Here is a 17,673-nt window from a genome sequence, read left to right on the forward strand (position 1 = left end):
GGCTGTCTCTACTCCCCTTCTTGAACAAGGGGACAACATTTGCTATCCTCCAGTCTTCCAGCACTATTCCTGTCGACAATGACGACATAAAGATCAAGGACAAAGGCTCTGCAATCTCCTCCCTGGCTTCCCAGAGAATCCTAGGATAAATCCCATCTGGCCCAGGGGACTTATCTATTTTCACACTTTCCAAAATTGCTAACACCTCCTCCTTGTGAACCTCAATCCCATCTAGCCTAGTCATCTGTATCTCAGTATTCTCCTCGACAACATTTTCTTTCTCTACTGTAAATACTGACGAAAAATATTCATTTAACGCTTCCCCTATCTCCTCTGATTCCACACACAACTTCCCACTACTATCCTTGATTGGCCCTAATCTAACTCTTGTCATTCTTTTATTCCTGATATACCTATAGAAAGCCTTAGGGTTTTCCCTGATCCTATCCGCCAATGACTTCTCGTGTCCTCTCCTTGCTCTTCTTTGCTCTCCCTTTAGATCCTTCCTGGCTAGCTTGTAACTCTCAAGCGCCCTAACTGAGCCTTCACGTCTCATCCTAACATGAGCCTTCTTCTTCCTCTTGACAAGCGCTTCAACTTCTTTAGTAAACCAGGGCTCCCTCGCTCGACAACTCCCTCCCTGCCTGACAGGTACATACGTATCAAGGACACGCAGTAGCTGCTCCTTGAATAAGCTCCACATTTCGATTGTTCCCATCCCCTGCAGTTTCCTTCCCCATCCTACGCATCCTAAATCTTGCCTAATCGCATCATAATTTCCTTTCCCCCAGCTATAATTCTTGCCCTGCGGTATATACCTGTCCCTGCCCATCGCTAAGATAAACCTAACCGAATTGTGATCACTATCACCAAAGTGCTCACCTACATCTAAATCTGACACCTGGCCGGGTTCATTACCCAGTACCAAATCCAATGTGGCATCACCCCTGGTTGGCCTGTCTACATACTGTGTCAGAAAACCCTCCTGCACACACTGGACAAAAACTGACCCATCTAAAGTACTCGAACTATAGTATTTCCAGTCAATATTTGGAAAGTTAAAGTCCCCCATAACAACTACCCTGTTACTTTCGCCCCTGTCGAGAATCATCTTCGCTATCCTTTCCTCTACATCTCTGGAACTATTCGGAGGTCTATAGAAAACTCCCAACAGGGTGACCTCCTCTCCTGTTTCTAACCTCGGCCCATACTACCTCAGTAGACGAGCCCTCAAATGTCCTTTCTGTCGCTGTAATACTCTCCTTGATTAACAATGCCACACTCCCCCCTTCTATTACTTCACTGGAAAGTTCAAAGTGAAGCTAACTGGATTGGACAACAATAGAAACCAATAAACTGAGCAGAAAGTCGAATCCCCACCACCGGAAAGAGAATCCGGGGGGATGTTGATTTCCAAAGAGATTTTCCTTCAAATGTGTCAGACCCTATTTCAGTATTGTACAACTCCCGATAGCTTCTTAGAACTGAATGGGATCTCTTTTAACATCAGCTGCAACCTTCACAGAATGTAAATTTCAGTGAAACTGTGGATTTCCCAAGCCAGTGTTCATGATGATCTATTTCTACCTGATATTTTAGATTTATTGTATTTCATGAGTTAGTGCATATAGGGTTCCGGTGGTGGGGATTCGACTTTCTGCTCAGTTTATTAGTTTCTATTGTTGTCCAATCCAGTCGCTCTGAACAGGCTCCAGAAGCTGGCCGAGCGCGTCTACCCTGAGGCACAGTGTGGCTTTCGTGCAGAGAGATCGACTATTGACATGCTGTTCTCCCTTCGTCAGATACAGGAGAAATGCCGTGAACAACAGATGCCCCTCTACATTGCTTTCATTGATCTCACCAAAGCCTTTGACCTCGTCAGCAGACGTGGTCTCTTCAGACTACTAGAAAAGATCAGATGTCCACCAAAGCTACTAAGTATCATCACCTCATTCCATGACAATATGAAAGGCACAATTCAACATGGTGGCTCCTCATCAGAGCCCTTTCCTATCCTGAGTGGTGTGAAACAGGGCTGTGTTCTCGCACCCACACTTTTTGGGATTTTCTTCTCCCTGCTGCTTTCACATGCGTTCAAATCCTCTGAAGAAGGAATTTTCCTCCACACAAGATCAGGGGGCAGGTTGTTCAACCTTGCCCGTCTAAGAGGGAAGTCCAAAGTACGGAAAGTCCTCATCAGAGAACTCCTCTTTGCTGACGATGCTGCTTTAACATCTCACACTGAAGAATGCCTGCAGAGTCTCATCGACAGGTTTGCGTCTGCCTGCAATGAATTTGGCCTAACCATCAGCCTCAAGAAAACGAACATCATGGGGCAGGATGTCAGAAATGCTCCATCCATCAATATTGGCGACCACGCTCTGGAAGTGGTTCAAGAGTTCACCTACCTAGGCTCAACTATCACCAGTAACCTGTCTCTAGATGCAGAAATCAACAAGCGCATGGGTAAGGCTTCCACTGCTATGTTCAGACTGGCCAAGAGAGTGTGGGAAAATGGCGCACTGACACGGAACACAAAAGTCCGAGTGTATCAGGCCTGTGTCCTCAGTACCTTGCTCTACGGCAGCGAGGCCTGGACAACGTATGCCAGCCAAGAGCGACGTCTCAATTCATTCCATCTTCGCTGCCTTCGGAGAATACTTGGCATCAGGTGGCAGGACTATATCTCCAACACAGAAGTCCTTGAAGCGACCAACATCCCCAGCTTATACACACTACTGAGTCAGCGGCGCTTGAGATGGCTTGGCCATGTGAGCCGCATGGAAGATGGCAGGATCCCCAAAGACACATTGTACAGCGAGCTCGCCACTGGTATCAGACCCACCGGCCGTCCATGTCTCCGTTATAAAGACGTCTGCAAACGCGACATGAAATCGTGTGACATTGATCACAAGTCGTGGGAGTCAGTTGCCAGCATTCGCCAGAGCTGGCGGGCAGCCATAAAGACAGGGCTAAATTGTGGCGAGTCGAAGAGACTTAGTAGTTGGCAGGAAAAAAGACAGAGGTGCAAGGGGAGAGCCAACTGTGCAACAGCCCCGACAAACAAATTTCTCTGCAGCACCCGTGGAAGAGCCTGTCACTCCAGAATTGGCCTTTTTGCCACTCCAGGCGCTGCTTCACAAACCACTGACCACCTCCAGGCGCGTATCCATTGTCTCTCGAGATAAGGAGGCCCAAAAGAGTGCAAAGCCAGAACTGTTCACAGTCAGAACACATAACTTTCTAATTCAGTTACGGCTCCTCTACCCGCTTGAAAAAACGGATAAGTTTCCATCGCCGAGCTGGTGCAAAACCTTAAAATCAGTTTGTGAATTCACATGGTGGGTGCATCGACAAAGATGAACCGATTCACATAACAACAGAAACCAAAGCTGCTTTTGTTTAACGCACAGAAGTGATGCAGTCAGGGCCAGGCATTCAGTGTGTTGCTAGATAGAAATGCGGACAAAATGTAATTCCGATTTTGGGCTGTTTCTTTAAAAACAAACAATTACAATGTCTGTTTGCGTAAAACGAGAGCAGCCCAAATCTGCAGTATTTTGCTTTTATTACATTGAAGGGAGTTGGCTGCTTGTTCAAATGACTGGAAATAATGTCAATGCTCCTCTGCTTCAGGATCTCACGGGAGGTGTCTCTCAATTATAAATATGGGATTTCTCTCAATCTCTCATCCCACAGTTAGTTGGAGTTCCGTGTCCAGCGGCAAGAGTCACCATCACTTCTCAGACAGAATGAGAGTTCCATTGAGCTTTTATCCATTTAAAATGTTACCACCGCTTGTCCAGACAGGAATGATTTACTATCCGATTATAGCAGCAATTGGAATCCCAGGTAAGTGATTATATTCAGTCACTAAATGTACAAAGTAGAGGTTAACTGTATTCCTGCTCTTATCTCGGTAACTGTTCCTTTTCACTGTTTTTTATTCTCACGCCAATCCAAAAGCAGAACCTCATTCCTTGTATTTTCCACTCTCCTCTACTCATTACAGATTATTTGTTGACGTTAAAATGTTCTTTTAAATCTCCATCAAAGCCTGCAGCTTATTTTCTTCATTTAACATCTTCAAACTGGTTCCGTCTGAACTGAGAATCAGTGCAGTGTGATAAAACGGATTATTTCAGTTTAATTTTTCCGTTGCCCAACAGACTCACTCTCCTCTCCATTCCAGGAACAGTCAGTAATATCTGACAAGCAATAACTTTTACTCTTCCTTCACTGTTTTATAAAATGCCCCAGTTTCTCCCCCTCTGATTTCTGCTGGGGACAGATCTGCTGACAGATATATACTTGTGAGTACGGACAGTCAGCACCGGGATTTGTTCAGTCCCATTATTCAGATATTCTCACTGTTCTCAGTCTGTTTCTATAATGTGTTGGATCTTATTCCTGATGATCACAATCCACTCCGAGTGTGGATTTGTTCTCCGTGAAGGAACACAGACTCTCCCTCTAATCTTCTCTCCTGGCCGGTTACCAGCCTGTTCTCAGTTACCTCTTCTCCCACCGAGCGGGTATTCTGTTCCTTTCAGCCGGTGGGAGGCAGCTGGTTTCTGTCCCAGACCTTCCTGCAGGTGGGGCAGGGAATTCAACACAGTGAAAGAGTGATTTAAACACTGCAGCGGGACTCTGTGAAACGGTCCTGCGTTGCCCCAGTTGAGAAACTCGTTTCAGCTTTCACCATCCGGATTTGACCAATCTCACGCTCGCAGTTTGATACAAAAACGCTGCACTCTGAGCATGTCCGTCCACCCAGTCAAATCACTGGTCCTCTCAAATATCATGTAATTTAACTCCAGATTCTTGTACATAGAAGATATCCTAATCATATTTCCACACCCTGTCCCCCTAAACCTTCACCACCTCTTCCTCCATCCACCTGTTCAATCTACTCTGTATCTGGATATAGTTTCTGCCTCAACCCCTAATCCTGGAACTGAACTGCACCGTTTCCCAACTCTCTTTGTGAAGACATTTCTCCTGTTTTCTGTTCCAAATATCTTCCATTTAATCTTTCAGCTCTGCTGCCTCCTTCTTCACCGTCTCATTTTTTCGAAACCATGTTCTTCCATCCACCTTCTCCCACTCTTCCATAACTTTAAACACTTCCATTATATCGCCCTGTAATCTATGTCGCTGTTACTTTCTTCTCCCTCACATTTACAGTTTAATGTGACAGAGCCCAGTGTGTGAAAATGGTGCAGTTTAACCCTTACTGTACCACGGACTCAAATTCCCCACTTGAGGTGTGAAAGTAAAATCTCACAATCAGTGGAACGAGTCCCCATCTCCAGAGGACACTGAACCTTTACAGATTTATTTTTGAAGAAATGTGACCGACATTAAACTCCAATGCTCCGGCTGTTGTTTTTTGAAATTCTGCTGAGCCTATTTAAAGATGTTACACAGGAAGAGAAGAGTGAAGTGAGTTGTCTCACTGTCTCACTGACTCTCACTAACCTCAGGGCCAATGCAGCCCAATGCTCCCATTGGAAGATTCACTCCTGTATTTCGAAGGGTTTCTCTGAATGTATCCGCTCACGGGGTCAGTTAGATCTCGGTGTCCCGCAGCAATATTCATAATTATTTCTCATAGATAAATGAAGTTTAATTTATTGTGCATCCATTTGACCAAGCGATTCTTTGTGTTCCTGGTTACGGATTCTAAACTTATTTATTTTATGCAGGGTTTAACTGTATCACCGCTCGTTTTGCGTATTCTTCAAATTGCTGTGTTTCTTCTGAAGTATTTGTTTTGCTGTTTCTAATTCAAGATCAGAGTTTAACTATATATCACGTCAGTAGATATCACGTCTATTACAGTAGAGAAAGAAAATGTTGTCGAGGAGAATACTGAGATACAGACTACTCGGCTAGATGGGATTGAGGTTCACAAGGAGGAGGTGTTAGCAATTTTGGAAAGTGTGAAAATAGATAAGTCCCCTGGGCCAGATGGGATTTATCCTAGGATTCTCTGGGAAGCCAGGGAGGAGATTGCAGAGCCTTTGTCCTTGATCTTTATGTCGTCATTGTCGACAGGAATAGTGCTGGAAGACTGGAGGATAGCAAATGTTGTCCCCTTGTTCAAGAAGGGGAGTAGAGACAGCCCTGGTGATTATAGACCTGTGAGCCTTACTTTGGTTGTGGGTAAAATGTTGGAAAAGGTTATAAGAGATAGGATTTATAATCATCTTGAAAAGAATAAGTTCATTAGCGATAGTCAGCACGGTTTTGTGAAGGGTAGGTCGTGCCTCACAAACCTTATTGAGTTTTTCGAGAAGGTGACCAAACAGGTGGATGAGGGTAAAGCCGTGGATGTGGTGTATATGGATTTCAGTAAGGCGTTTGATAAGGTTCCCCACGGTAGGCTATTGCAGAAAATACGGAAGTATGGGATTGAAGGTGATTTAGTGCTTTGGTTCAGAAATTGGCTAGCTGAAAGAAGACAGAGGGTGGTGGTTGATGGCAAATGTTCATCCTGGAGTTTAGTTACTAGTGGTGTACCGCAAGGATCTGTTTTGGGGCCACTGCTGTTTGTCATTTTTATAAATGACCTGGAAGAGGGTGTAGAAGGGTGGGTTAGTAAATTTGCGGATGACACGAAGGTCGGTGGAGTTGTGGATAGGGCCGAAGGATGTTATAGGTTACAGAGGGACATAGATAGGCTGCAGAGCTGGGCTGAGAGATGGCAAATGGAGTTTAATGCGGAAAAGTGCGAGGTGATTCACTTTGGAAGGAGTAACAGGAATGCAGAATACTGGGCTAATGGGAAGATTCTTGGTAGTGTAGATGAGCAGAGAGATCTTGGTGTCCAGGTACATAAATCCCTGAAAGTTGCCCCCCAGGTTAATAGGGCTGTTAAGAAGGCATATGGTGTGTTAGCTTTTATTAGTAGGGGGATCGAGTTTCGGAGCCACAAGGTCATGCTGCAGCTGTACAGAACTCTGGTGCGGCCGCACCTGGAGTGTTGCGTGCAGTTCTGGTCACCGCATTATAGGAAGGATGTGGAAGCTTTGGAAAGGGTGCAGAGGAGATTTACTGGGATGTTGCCTGGTATGGAGGGAAGGTCCTACGAGGAAAGGCTGAGGGACTTGAGGTTGTTTTCGTTGGAGAGAAGGAGGAGGAGAGGTGACTTAATAGAGACATATAAGATAATCAGAGGGTTAGATAGGGTGGATAGTGACAGTCTTTTTCCTCGGATGGTGATGGTAAACACGAGGGGACATAGCTTTAAGTTGAGGGGTGATAGATATAGGACAGATGTCAGAGGTAGTTTCTTTACTCAGAGAGTAGTAGGGGCGTGGAACGCCCTGCCTGCAACAGTAGTAGACTCGCCAACTTTAAGGGCATTTAAGTGATCATTGGATAGACATATGGATGAAAATGGAATAGTGTAGGTCAGATGGTTTCACAGGTCGGCGCAACATCGAGGGCCGAAGGGCCTGTACTGCGCTGTAATGTTTTATGTTCTATGTTCTATGTTCCTCCCATTCCGCCACTTTCTGCATATAATCTGCTTACTGGGATCATAATATGCTTATAATATCCCGCAAAATCTCCTCTCTACACTGTCAGCCTCGCTACCTCGCTGTATTTTAAGAAACTCCTTAAAAACTACTACTTTGACCAAGTTTTTGGTATTTTTTTTACTTCTTTCATGGATATGGACATCGCTGGCATCATTACCCATCCCTCATTGCCCTTGACAACTGAATGGCTTCCTAGGTCACTTCAGAGGGCAGTTAAGAGTCAACCACATTGCTGTGGGTCTGAAGTCACATGTAGGCCAGATCACATCAGGAAAGCAGATTTTCTTCCCTGTAGGACATGAGTGAACCACATGGGTTTGACAACAATCAATGATAGTTTCATAGCACCATTACTTAGACTAACTTTCAATTCAAGATTTGTTAATTAATAGAATTTGTGTTCTACCAGCTGTTGTGATAGGATTTGAACCCGCATCTCGGGCATCAGCCTGGGTATCTACATTACTAGTTCAGTGACATGACTACTGTACCACTGTCTCCCCATCTGACCTCATATCTCTTTATGTGGTTCTGTGTCACAGTCTGCTTCATAATGCTCCTGTGAAGCACTTTGGCACATTTAGTTACCATAAACGCGCGCTATGAACAGAAGTTTTGTTGTAGAAAACCCCAAATTGTTATCTTCATGCAATGTCATCTTGTGCACGTGTATTAACTATTATCTAAATGGTGAAAGGTTGCAAAGCTGTAAGATGTAGAGGGATCTGGGTGTCCTAATGCATGAATCACAAAAGGTTAGTATGCATGTACAGCAAATCATTAGGAAAGCAAATGGAATGTTACCGTTTATTGCGAGGGAAATTGAATACAAAGATAAGGAGGTAATGATTCAGTTATACATGTCATTGGTGAGACCACATCTGGAATACTGTGTACATTATTTGTCTCCTTATTTGAGGAAGGATGTAAGTGCGTTGGAAGCAGTTCGGAGCCGGTTTCCTAGACTAATGGAGTGGGCAGGTCGTCTTCTGAGGAAAGCTTGGACAGTTTAGGCTTGTATCTGCTGGAGTTTAGAAGAGTAACAGGCAGCTTGATTGAAACATAAACCCTGAGGGGTCTTGACAGGGTGAATGTGGAAAGAATGTTTCCTCTTGTGGGAGAATCTAGAACTTGGGATCACTGTTTAAAAATAAGTGGTCATCCATTTAAGACAAAGATGAGGATTTTATTTTTCCATCACAGGGTAGTGAGTCTTTGGAAATCTCTTCCTCCAAATATGGTGGAAGCAGAATCTTTGAATATTTTTAAGGCAGAGGTAGATAGATTCTTAAGCTGATAAGCAAGGGGTGAAAGATTATCTGGGATAAAAACAAGAAATGCTGGAACCATTCAGCAGGTCTGGCAGCATCTGTGCAAAGAGAAGCAGAGTTAACGTTTTGGGTCAGTGACCCTTCTTCGGAACCGGTTGCGAGCTGGGAGACAGAGATCGGTGATGCATGTTAATGTAATGTTACTTTCCTTTATCTTTCGGATGAATGAATGATAAACTGTGCATGAGATGCAGTTGTACAGCTCTTGGTCAGACCCCCGCTGGAGTACTGCATTCAGTGGGGCAGCGCCCCACTGGGAAGATGTATTGGTTTTGGGGCGGGGGTGGCCTGGGGGTTTCAGCCCAGATTCAACAGACTGATACCAGGGCTGAAAGGATCAAATTCAGAGGACAGGATCCATAAACTTAGCCCGTGTTCCCTTGTGTTCGGAATTTTGATGGGTGACACAGTCCAAGTATTTAAATTGATAATATGATTTGAAGGGTAGATGGAAGTAAACTGTTTCCTGGCGCCGTGTAATCGAAAACAAGGGAAAATAATCTTAAAATTAGAATTATGCCATTTAAGAATGAAAGCAGAATTTTTCACGGAAGGAATAGCGGAAATCTGGAGTTCGTTCTCTTTAAAGCCTGTTACTGCTTGCTCAATTACATTTTAAAGACTGAGATTGATAGATTTTTAAGGTAAGAATATAAAGGACGATGGAAACAAGACATGAATGGAGTTAAGGCACAGATTATCCAGGGTCTAATGGAGTGTTGGGAAAGGCTTGTGGGGCTGAATAACCTCCTCTTGTGTTTTTATATTCCTCTGCGTTAATCACCAGATCATCAGAACTTCTGAAATGAGTAAAACATTAATCGCAAGACTGGAATCAGTGTAACTGAAACCTCTATCGGGACAAATGGTTTCTGATGTTATTCTTACTGAGTTTCGAGTTCCCAGTAAGTCTCTCTGAAGTATTACTGATGGTCTAAATCCATCTCTCCCTCGATGAATGCTCTCTCTGTTCATTTACTCTGTTCGTTTTGAAGTGATTATTTTGCTAATTTCAGGTCTGTTACGGAAATTACGAGAATATCATGCACTGCCGTTCCTCCATCTTCCATTTGGGATATATTTATTGATAGGACAATGTTCTTTCAAACTCCAGCTAACACACCAATGGTTTTCTACATTAATAGTCTCGGGCTGTTACGGTTTTATTTCAGAATGTGAACAGCATTCACAGAATGGGATATGATGAGATTATGAAGTAGTTCCAGTTAATCTGCAGCAGCGACACGGGCCTTTGCTGAATGTTCTCCTGTGGACATTCTCTGGTCACTTTATCTCCATCGTCCTTAACTACACCAGCCGTGGTTCAGTGGTTCCCCTCTCCTCTCTGAGTCAGGAGGATGTGGTTTCGAGACCCTTTTGAAAGTCCAGGTTGATAGTTCAAGAAGTACTAATGCCATGCTGCACAGTTGAATAACAGACACTCCTAGGCTGTTTTATATGAACCTCAAATTCACAAACTCTGTAGCTTCCAAATCAGTATTTTTTGACTCACAATTTGCGCCACCGGATGTGATGTCTTTCCTATCGTACTCTTTCGAACAAAGTACTCCTAAACGAATATCACGAAACAGATTATTATTTTGTGGGGCTTTGTGTGCAAATTCACATTTAATTGTGCACTCGGAAGTCAAAGTGACCACCTCCCGACAGAAGGTGAAGGCCCATATTGACACTGTGTGTGAAACTTACCAGAGCTAGGTATTACTGCGAAGTTCAAGGAACTCTGTGCTGAGGTCGCTGGTAACATTGTTGTATTGCCAATTATTTCCTGAAACCACACTGGTCAAACATCATATTCAAAGCTTCAATCGTGCACCAACTTCAGTTAAGATGTATCCTCGCTAAACTGTATGATAATTTTGTATGTCAGTTGAAAAATACATTATAATGTTTATATTTCGGATATGACACGAACAATGAACGCTGAGGCTGAAGGAATCGAGAGTTGGGAAACGATAAGCATTAAGGAACAGTTATAATGACATTTTTAGACTTAACAGGCGACATTGGTGGTTGGATTCTGTGAGCGATGGACATTGTTTGCTTTGTTTCCAGTCATTGCATAACATTTACAAACAGAAACAAGTATAAATGATTGTAATCGTTTTATAATTAGATTCATTGTTAATTCAGAGTCACGACTCCTTAAACTGTCACTCTAAGTAAGACGGGGACTATAATGAATAAATCATTGAATAACTGGTACAATTGTTAAATCAATGACTATTTGAATAACGAACAGGTGGCATGATTGATCAATGTTTATGGCAGAATATTTTAGATAAATAAGTTACGAACGAAACTAAAACGTATTGGGAGCAGTCTCACCACACGGACTGCAACGGTTCAAGAAAATGCCTCACCTCCATCTCTCGCAGTGACTGGGAAGCAACACACCATCTCTGATTCCGGATTACTACAGTCATTTTTCTTAGAACTTTCCCACGACATTTCTGTGTCAAAGGTACCCGTCCCACTCACTCCTCACCCAACCACACACACACAAACACTGAATTAAATTAAGCTTATACACTCTGAAACGCCTGTGATAGAATTTACACCGAAGAGTTTATTATCAAAGTCAGTTCTAGAGGAATACAGTTAATTATTTCGACACCAGCTGCTCAGGATGTCTCTTCAGTGCAGAAATGTCTCTGGTACATGTTGTATTCTCTCTCTCTCTCACTTTCCGGCTTACCCTCTTTCTATATCAAATTGTTAAACTGTTGAAGGACACAATATCCTGCAGATCCCAAGGATCCCAGTCAAACTATTCGGAGTATCTCTTATATTGTTGATTGTTTGTTCTGGAGCTCAGGTTTATATATTGCCCCGATCCTCTGGGATGGACTTCAGGACAGTCTTTCACACCAGGGAGATGGATTCTCAATATTGCTGATGTACCGGTTTAATATTACAGAGCGATTCGGCCAATTCAGAGGGAACACCTTCTTACTCATTATCTCTGAAGGTGACTCTCGGTAGGTATCTGGTTTTACCTGAAACCTCTGGTCTCACTTGCACTGATCTTTGCAGCCATCCTGGTATCGCCACCACCATCTCCCTCTGAGGTTTCCTGCAATATCAGAGGTGACAACATCCTGGTCTGGATTGTCGTCCTTCTTCTATCGTCTACTTTGGAAAGTTCTTCTGTTCCGAGGATCAACGGATGAAATATTGTTGTGTTGCTGCTCACATCTCAACTTCACTTTGCGGCCATTGTTGGATTTTATTCAGATGGGATTGTGTTGTTTAAATCGCCGATGAATTTCCAGAGAGGGGAAATCGGCTGAACATCTGAAATGTTCATCCGGTGGTTTGTAAACAGAAACTTCTGTTATTTGGTCGAGTTGATCCACAGCAATTCACCATGTAATATGTTGTTTGGCAGCTGTTTTTCACCGGTCTTTACTCATTACCGCTAGTCTGAAAATATAACCTGGCAACTCTAGGCCATTTCCCTCACCAGGTATCTACTCTCCTCTGCTGTTCACGGATCCAAACCCCGCCGTTTAATCTAATTTCTTGGCAGTCCTCGTTTAGCATTTACCATATTTTGGGCCGGTTTCATTCTCACGATTCCCTACTAGATCATTTATCTTCCAATTTATTATTGACCATTTATTACTTATTTTCAATTAATTTTTTTATGTTTTCTTTTGATTAGTTCATTTGTTCTTTCACTGGACTGTTACTTCTTGCAATTATTTATAGTTTATTATCTCACTGTTAACTTACTTGTAGCAGTTCAATGGCTGGAAATTTACCCCGAGCTCTTCCGTTCTCCACTGCACGTCCGATGATGTTACAGAGGAATGGGAGCAGCTCTGAGGAAATTCCACACAAAGTCTACTTGGTTCGTTCTATGTTATTTGCTAAAGGTATCTCTTTAAATTTATTTACTCCACACTGTATACATTACATTGCAATTTCATATCAAAATCTTTTCAATTACACAGTTCCAGCAGCAGTAAACTCCAGTTCCCATCCCATGATCCTGCAGTAAAGGACATTTCATACTAAACACTGTGGACCTGAATCATTCCTTGTATCCTGATGGATGATCCTTTTTTTTCCTGTTCGTTTGTGTTTTGCAGTAAATGTGATGACGATTGTGATCCTGTCCCGGGGAAAGTGCGGTCTCTCCAGATGTATCACTCACTACCTGGTCGCCATGGCAGCAGCGGATCTATTGGTCACTATCACTGACGTGGTGTTAAATCGGATTAATGATTATTATTTCCCGACTACCTTCCTGTTTCTCACCCCTGTGTGCTCTTTCCACACCGTCCTGGTTCGTGCAGCCACTGATATTTCTGTCTGGTTAACAGTCGCTTTCACTTTTGATCGTTTTGTTACTATTTGTTGCCAGAAGCTGAGGACTAAATATTGCACCGAGAAAACGGCAGCTGTAGTTATAGGAACTGTGTGTCTGCTGTTCTGTTTGAAAAACATTCCCTGGTACTTTACATTTGAACCCTACATTACAATCGACAACATACCCTGGGGCTGCCATCAAAAGCTGCAGTATTACACATTAACTGCATGGGTAGCATTTAGCTGGATTGACCGCTGTCTCACCCCACTGCTCCCAACATTCCTGATATTACTGCTCAATGCTCTGACCATTGGACACATTTTAGTGGCCAGTAGAGTCCGCAGGAGGTTGAGGGGCACCAGGAATGCCGTGGATCACAGTGATCCGGAGATGGAGAGCAGAAGAAAATCTATCATTTTACTGTTCGCGATATCCGGAAACTTCATACTGTTATGGATGACGTATGTGATAGTTTTCCTATTAATCCAAATTACAAACCAATATTATTCAACAGGTTTCAATGACCCGATGATGATCGCAGACTATACCAGCTACATGCTCCTGCTTTTGAGCTGCTGCACAAACACGTGTATTTATGCAGTGATCCAGACTAAATTCAGAGAGGAGCTGAAGAATGGGATGAAATATCCACTCAGGATAATACTTAAATTATTGAAACAAAGAAAATAACAGAGGAATTCCCAGAATTGAAGCTGAATCACATCTCATATCATATCCTGTGTTCTTTGTGTCTTCTGCTGACTCCATCTCTGGCCCACTCTGCTCCAGTTGTAATGTTGGACAATATCAGACAAAGACTGTGTTTTTCAATGTAGGAGTCTGTGACCGAGGTAGAAACGGTGACATTATCTAGATGATAATAGAGGTTTTTGTTTTCTCTTTGTTTTCTCAATGAAATTGATCCGGATGAAACTGACGAGCACAGCTGCCGATACTTCAATCTCCGATCCTGCTGTCTTCACAGTCCAGAGTGTCTGCAGCCACGGCATGCGGTAAGTCCATTGAGGTGAAGAAGGAGCTGCGGGACCCGAGAGAAGTCCTGAGAAAAGGTGCCCCGAACACCCAAAAAATCCACGAACGCCCCCCCCCCCCCCACCCCCCGGCCGCAACTTCAAAGCGCCCGCGGGAGATGGCTCGGAGAGCATCTGCAGCGCACTGTCGGCAATGCTGCATGCCTTTATTTAAACCACTGCAAAAAAAAAACCCTTAGCAAATGTAATCGCCTCTAAGTCTGCTTCACCTCCCGAAGGACGTGGATGAGCTTTCCGGACGTCGATGGTGGGCACTGAGGAAATGGCTTATTACCTGCACCAGCTTCCCCCCCACTCCCACCCCTTTACCCCCCTTCCACCCCCCCACCCCCGTCCCCTTCCCTGCTCCACCCTCTCAGCTCACCCCCTCACAACCCCCGTCCCAGCCCGCCCCCCCTCGCACCATCTTCACCCCGCACCCCCTTCCCCTGCAACCCCCCCACCCCCTCCCTCTACCCCTCCCCCTTGCATCCCCTCCTCCCACCGGCACCATCCTACACCTGTGTAGGGGCCCCAACAACCCCACTGCCTTGTGGGCGTCTCGGGAGGGACCAAGGCTAAGGGAGTAAACCCTAACAGAAAATCCGGAGCGGAACCCCGTAGGCGGTCATGTGTCACCTTTGGCATGTTTCCGGCAGTTCCTGCAGCCATACTGGTGCCAAACGTCGTGTCCTGCACTCCTTTGGACCCCACCAGAAAGGCCGAGAGGGGGGTTTTGACGACTGGGCAACTCTCAACCTCCATAAATTTGCCCAGGCATGCGCCATGGAGAGGTCACTCCATAGTTGCCTCACAGCGACTAAAACAACACGGAAGGCAGCAGTTATGGGTTATAAGTCCAGATAAATTGGCGTAGAAACTGGGCGCCACGGGTTGCCTTTGTCGGTGGGAGAGGTCATTGCACCTCACTGGACAGCTACCGCCCGCCTCAAACCGGGCAGCCCCCGGTCAATAAGGTTCTGTCCCGCCACAGTCTGCCTGCTTCAATGGGTGCTTGGAGTTCAGGGTCATTGCCCGAAAGGTGGACTGATACACCGCACCAAACAACATGAAAAAAGGAAAGAAGGTACCAGCCCTTTGCTTTGCAAGCTGGAACGTCAGAACTATGTGTCCTGGCCTGTCAGAAGACCTTACACAAATCAACGATTCTCGGAAGACCGCCATCATTAACAACGAGCTCAGTAGATTCAATGTGGACATTGCAGCACTTCAGGAGACTCACCTCCCGCGAGTGGCTCTCTAGCAGAGCAAGACTACACCTTCTTCTGGCAGGGCAGGGATCCTGAAGAACCAAGACAGCATGGAGTGGGCTTCGCCATCAGAAACTCCTTGCTCAGCATGATAGAGCCTCCCTCAAATGGCTCGGAACGCATACTGTCCATCCGACTGCTCACCACCTCTGGTCCAGTACACCTACTCAGCATCTATGCTCCAACACTCTGCTCCCCACCTGAAGCTAAAGACCAGTTCTATGAACAACTCCATAACATCATTAGCAGCATCCCCAACACCGAACACCTATTCCTGCTGGGGGACTTTAATGCCAGGGTTGGGGCCGACCATGACTCATGGCTCTCCTGCCTTGGGCGCTATGGCGTTGGAAGGATGAATGAGAACGGGCAGAGACTGCTTGAGTTATGTACCTATCATAACCTCTGCATCACCAACTCGTTCTTTCACACTAAACCCTGTCACCAGGTTTCATGGAGGCACCCAAGATCACGTCGTTGGCACCAGCTAGACCTCATTGTCACAAGGCGAGCCGCCTTAAACAGTGTTCAAATCACACGCAGCTTCCACAGTGTGGACTGCGACACCGACCACTCCCTGGTGTGCAGCAAGGTTAGACTCAGACCAAAGAAGTTGAATCATTCCAAGCAGAAGGGCCACCCGCGCATCAACACGAGCAGAATTTCTCACCCACAGCTGTTACAAAAATTTCTAAATTCACTTGTAACAGCCCTTCAAAACACTCCCACAGGGGATGCTGAGACCAAGTGGGCCCACATCAGAGACGCCATCTATGAGTCAGCTTTGACCACCTAAGGCAAAAGTGCGAAGAGAAATGCAGACTGGTTTCAATCTCATAATGAAGAGCTGGAACCTGTCATAGCCGCTAAGCGCATTGCACTGTTGAACTACAAGAAAGCCCCCAGCGATTTAACATCCGCAGCACTTAAAGCAGCCAGAAGTACTGCACAAAGAACAGCTAGGCGTTGCGCAAACGACTACTGGCAACACCTATGCAGTCATATTCAGCTGGCCTCAGACACCGGAAACATCAGAGGAATGTATGATGGCATGAAGAGAGCTCTTGGGCCAACCATCAAGAAGATCGCCCCCCTCAAATCTAAATCGGGGGACATAATCACTGACCAACGCAAACAGATGGACCGCTGGGTTGAGCACTACCTAGAACTGTACTCCAGGGAGAATGCTGTCACTGAGACTGACCTCAATGCAGCCCAGCCTCTACCAGTCACGGATGAGCTGGACATACAGCCAACCAAATCGGAACTCAGTGATGCCATTGATTCCCTAGCCAGCGGAAAAGCCCCTGGGAAGGACAGCATTACCCCTGAAATAATCAAGAGTGCCAAGCCTGCTATACTCTCAGCACTACATGAACTGCTATGCCTGTGCTGGGACGAGGGAGCAGTACCCCAGGACATGCGCGATGCCAACATCATCACCCTCTATAAAAACAAAGGTGACCGCGGTGACTGCAACAACTACCGTGGAATCTCCCTGCTCAGCATAGTGGGGAAAGTCTTTGCTCGAGTCGCTCTGAACAGGCTCCAGAAGCTGGCCGAGCGCGTCTACCCTGAGGCACAGTGTGGCTTTCGTGCAGAGAGATCGACCATTGACATGCTGTTCTCCCTTCGTCAGATACAGGGGAAATGCCGTGAACAACAGATGCCCCTCTACATTGCTTTCATTGATCTCACCAAAGCCTTTGACCTCGTCAGCAGACGTGGTCTCTTCAGACTACTAGAAAAGATCGGATGTCCACCAAAGCTACTAAGTATCGTCACCTCATTCCATGACAATATGAAAGGCACAATTCAACATGGTGGCTCCTCATCAGAGCCCTTTCCTATCCTCAGTGGTGTGAAACAGGGCTGTGTTCTCGCGCCCACACTTTTTGGGATTTTCTTCTCCCTGCTGCTTTCACATGCGTTCAAATCCTCTGAAGAAGGAATTTTCGTCCACACAAGATCAGGGGGCAGGTTGTTCAACCTTGCCCGTCTAAGAGCGAAGTCCAAAGTACGGAAAGTCCTCATCAGAGAACTCCTCTTTGCTGACGATGCTGCTTTAACATCTCACACTGAAGAGTGCCTGCAGAGTCTCATCGACAGGTTTGCGTCTGCCTGCAATGAATTTGGCCTAACCATCAGCCT

At 45.2% G+C, this 17,673-nt stretch overlaps 1 protein-coding gene across 1 annotated transcript; it reads left to right on the plus strand.

Annotated features, from left to right (window-relative positions):
• The first annotated feature begins 3,785 nt into the window (after positions 1-3,785).
• Positions 3,786-13,910, plus strand: LOC137345860 (probable G-protein coupled receptor 139). The gene is made up of 2 exons (XM_068009108.1): positions 3,786-3,852; positions 13,000-13,910. The coding sequence occupies exons 1-2, from the start codon at positions 3,786-3,788 to the stop codon at positions 13,908-13,910; spliced, it is 978 nt and encodes a 325-aa protein (XP_067865209.1).
• Positions 13,911-17,673: the final 3,763 nt, after the last annotated feature.

Source organism: Heterodontus francisci, chromosome 29 (genome assembly GCF_036365525.1).
Source record: "Heterodontus francisci isolate sHetFra1 chromosome 29, sHetFra1.hap1, whole genome shotgun sequence".
Taxonomy (NCBI): Eukaryota; Metazoa; Chordata; class Chondrichthyes; order Heterodontiformes; family Heterodontidae; genus Heterodontus; species Heterodontus francisci.

Coding starts and splice junctions, on each gene's coding strand:
- LOC137345860 (XM_068009108.1), top strand. CDS start 3,786: ATGTTACCACCGCTTGTCCAGACAGGAATGATTTACTATCCGATTATA. Junction 3,853..12,999: donor AGCAGCAATTGGAATCCCAG/GTAAGTGATTAT, acceptor TGTGTTTTGCAG/TAAATGTGATGACGATTGTG.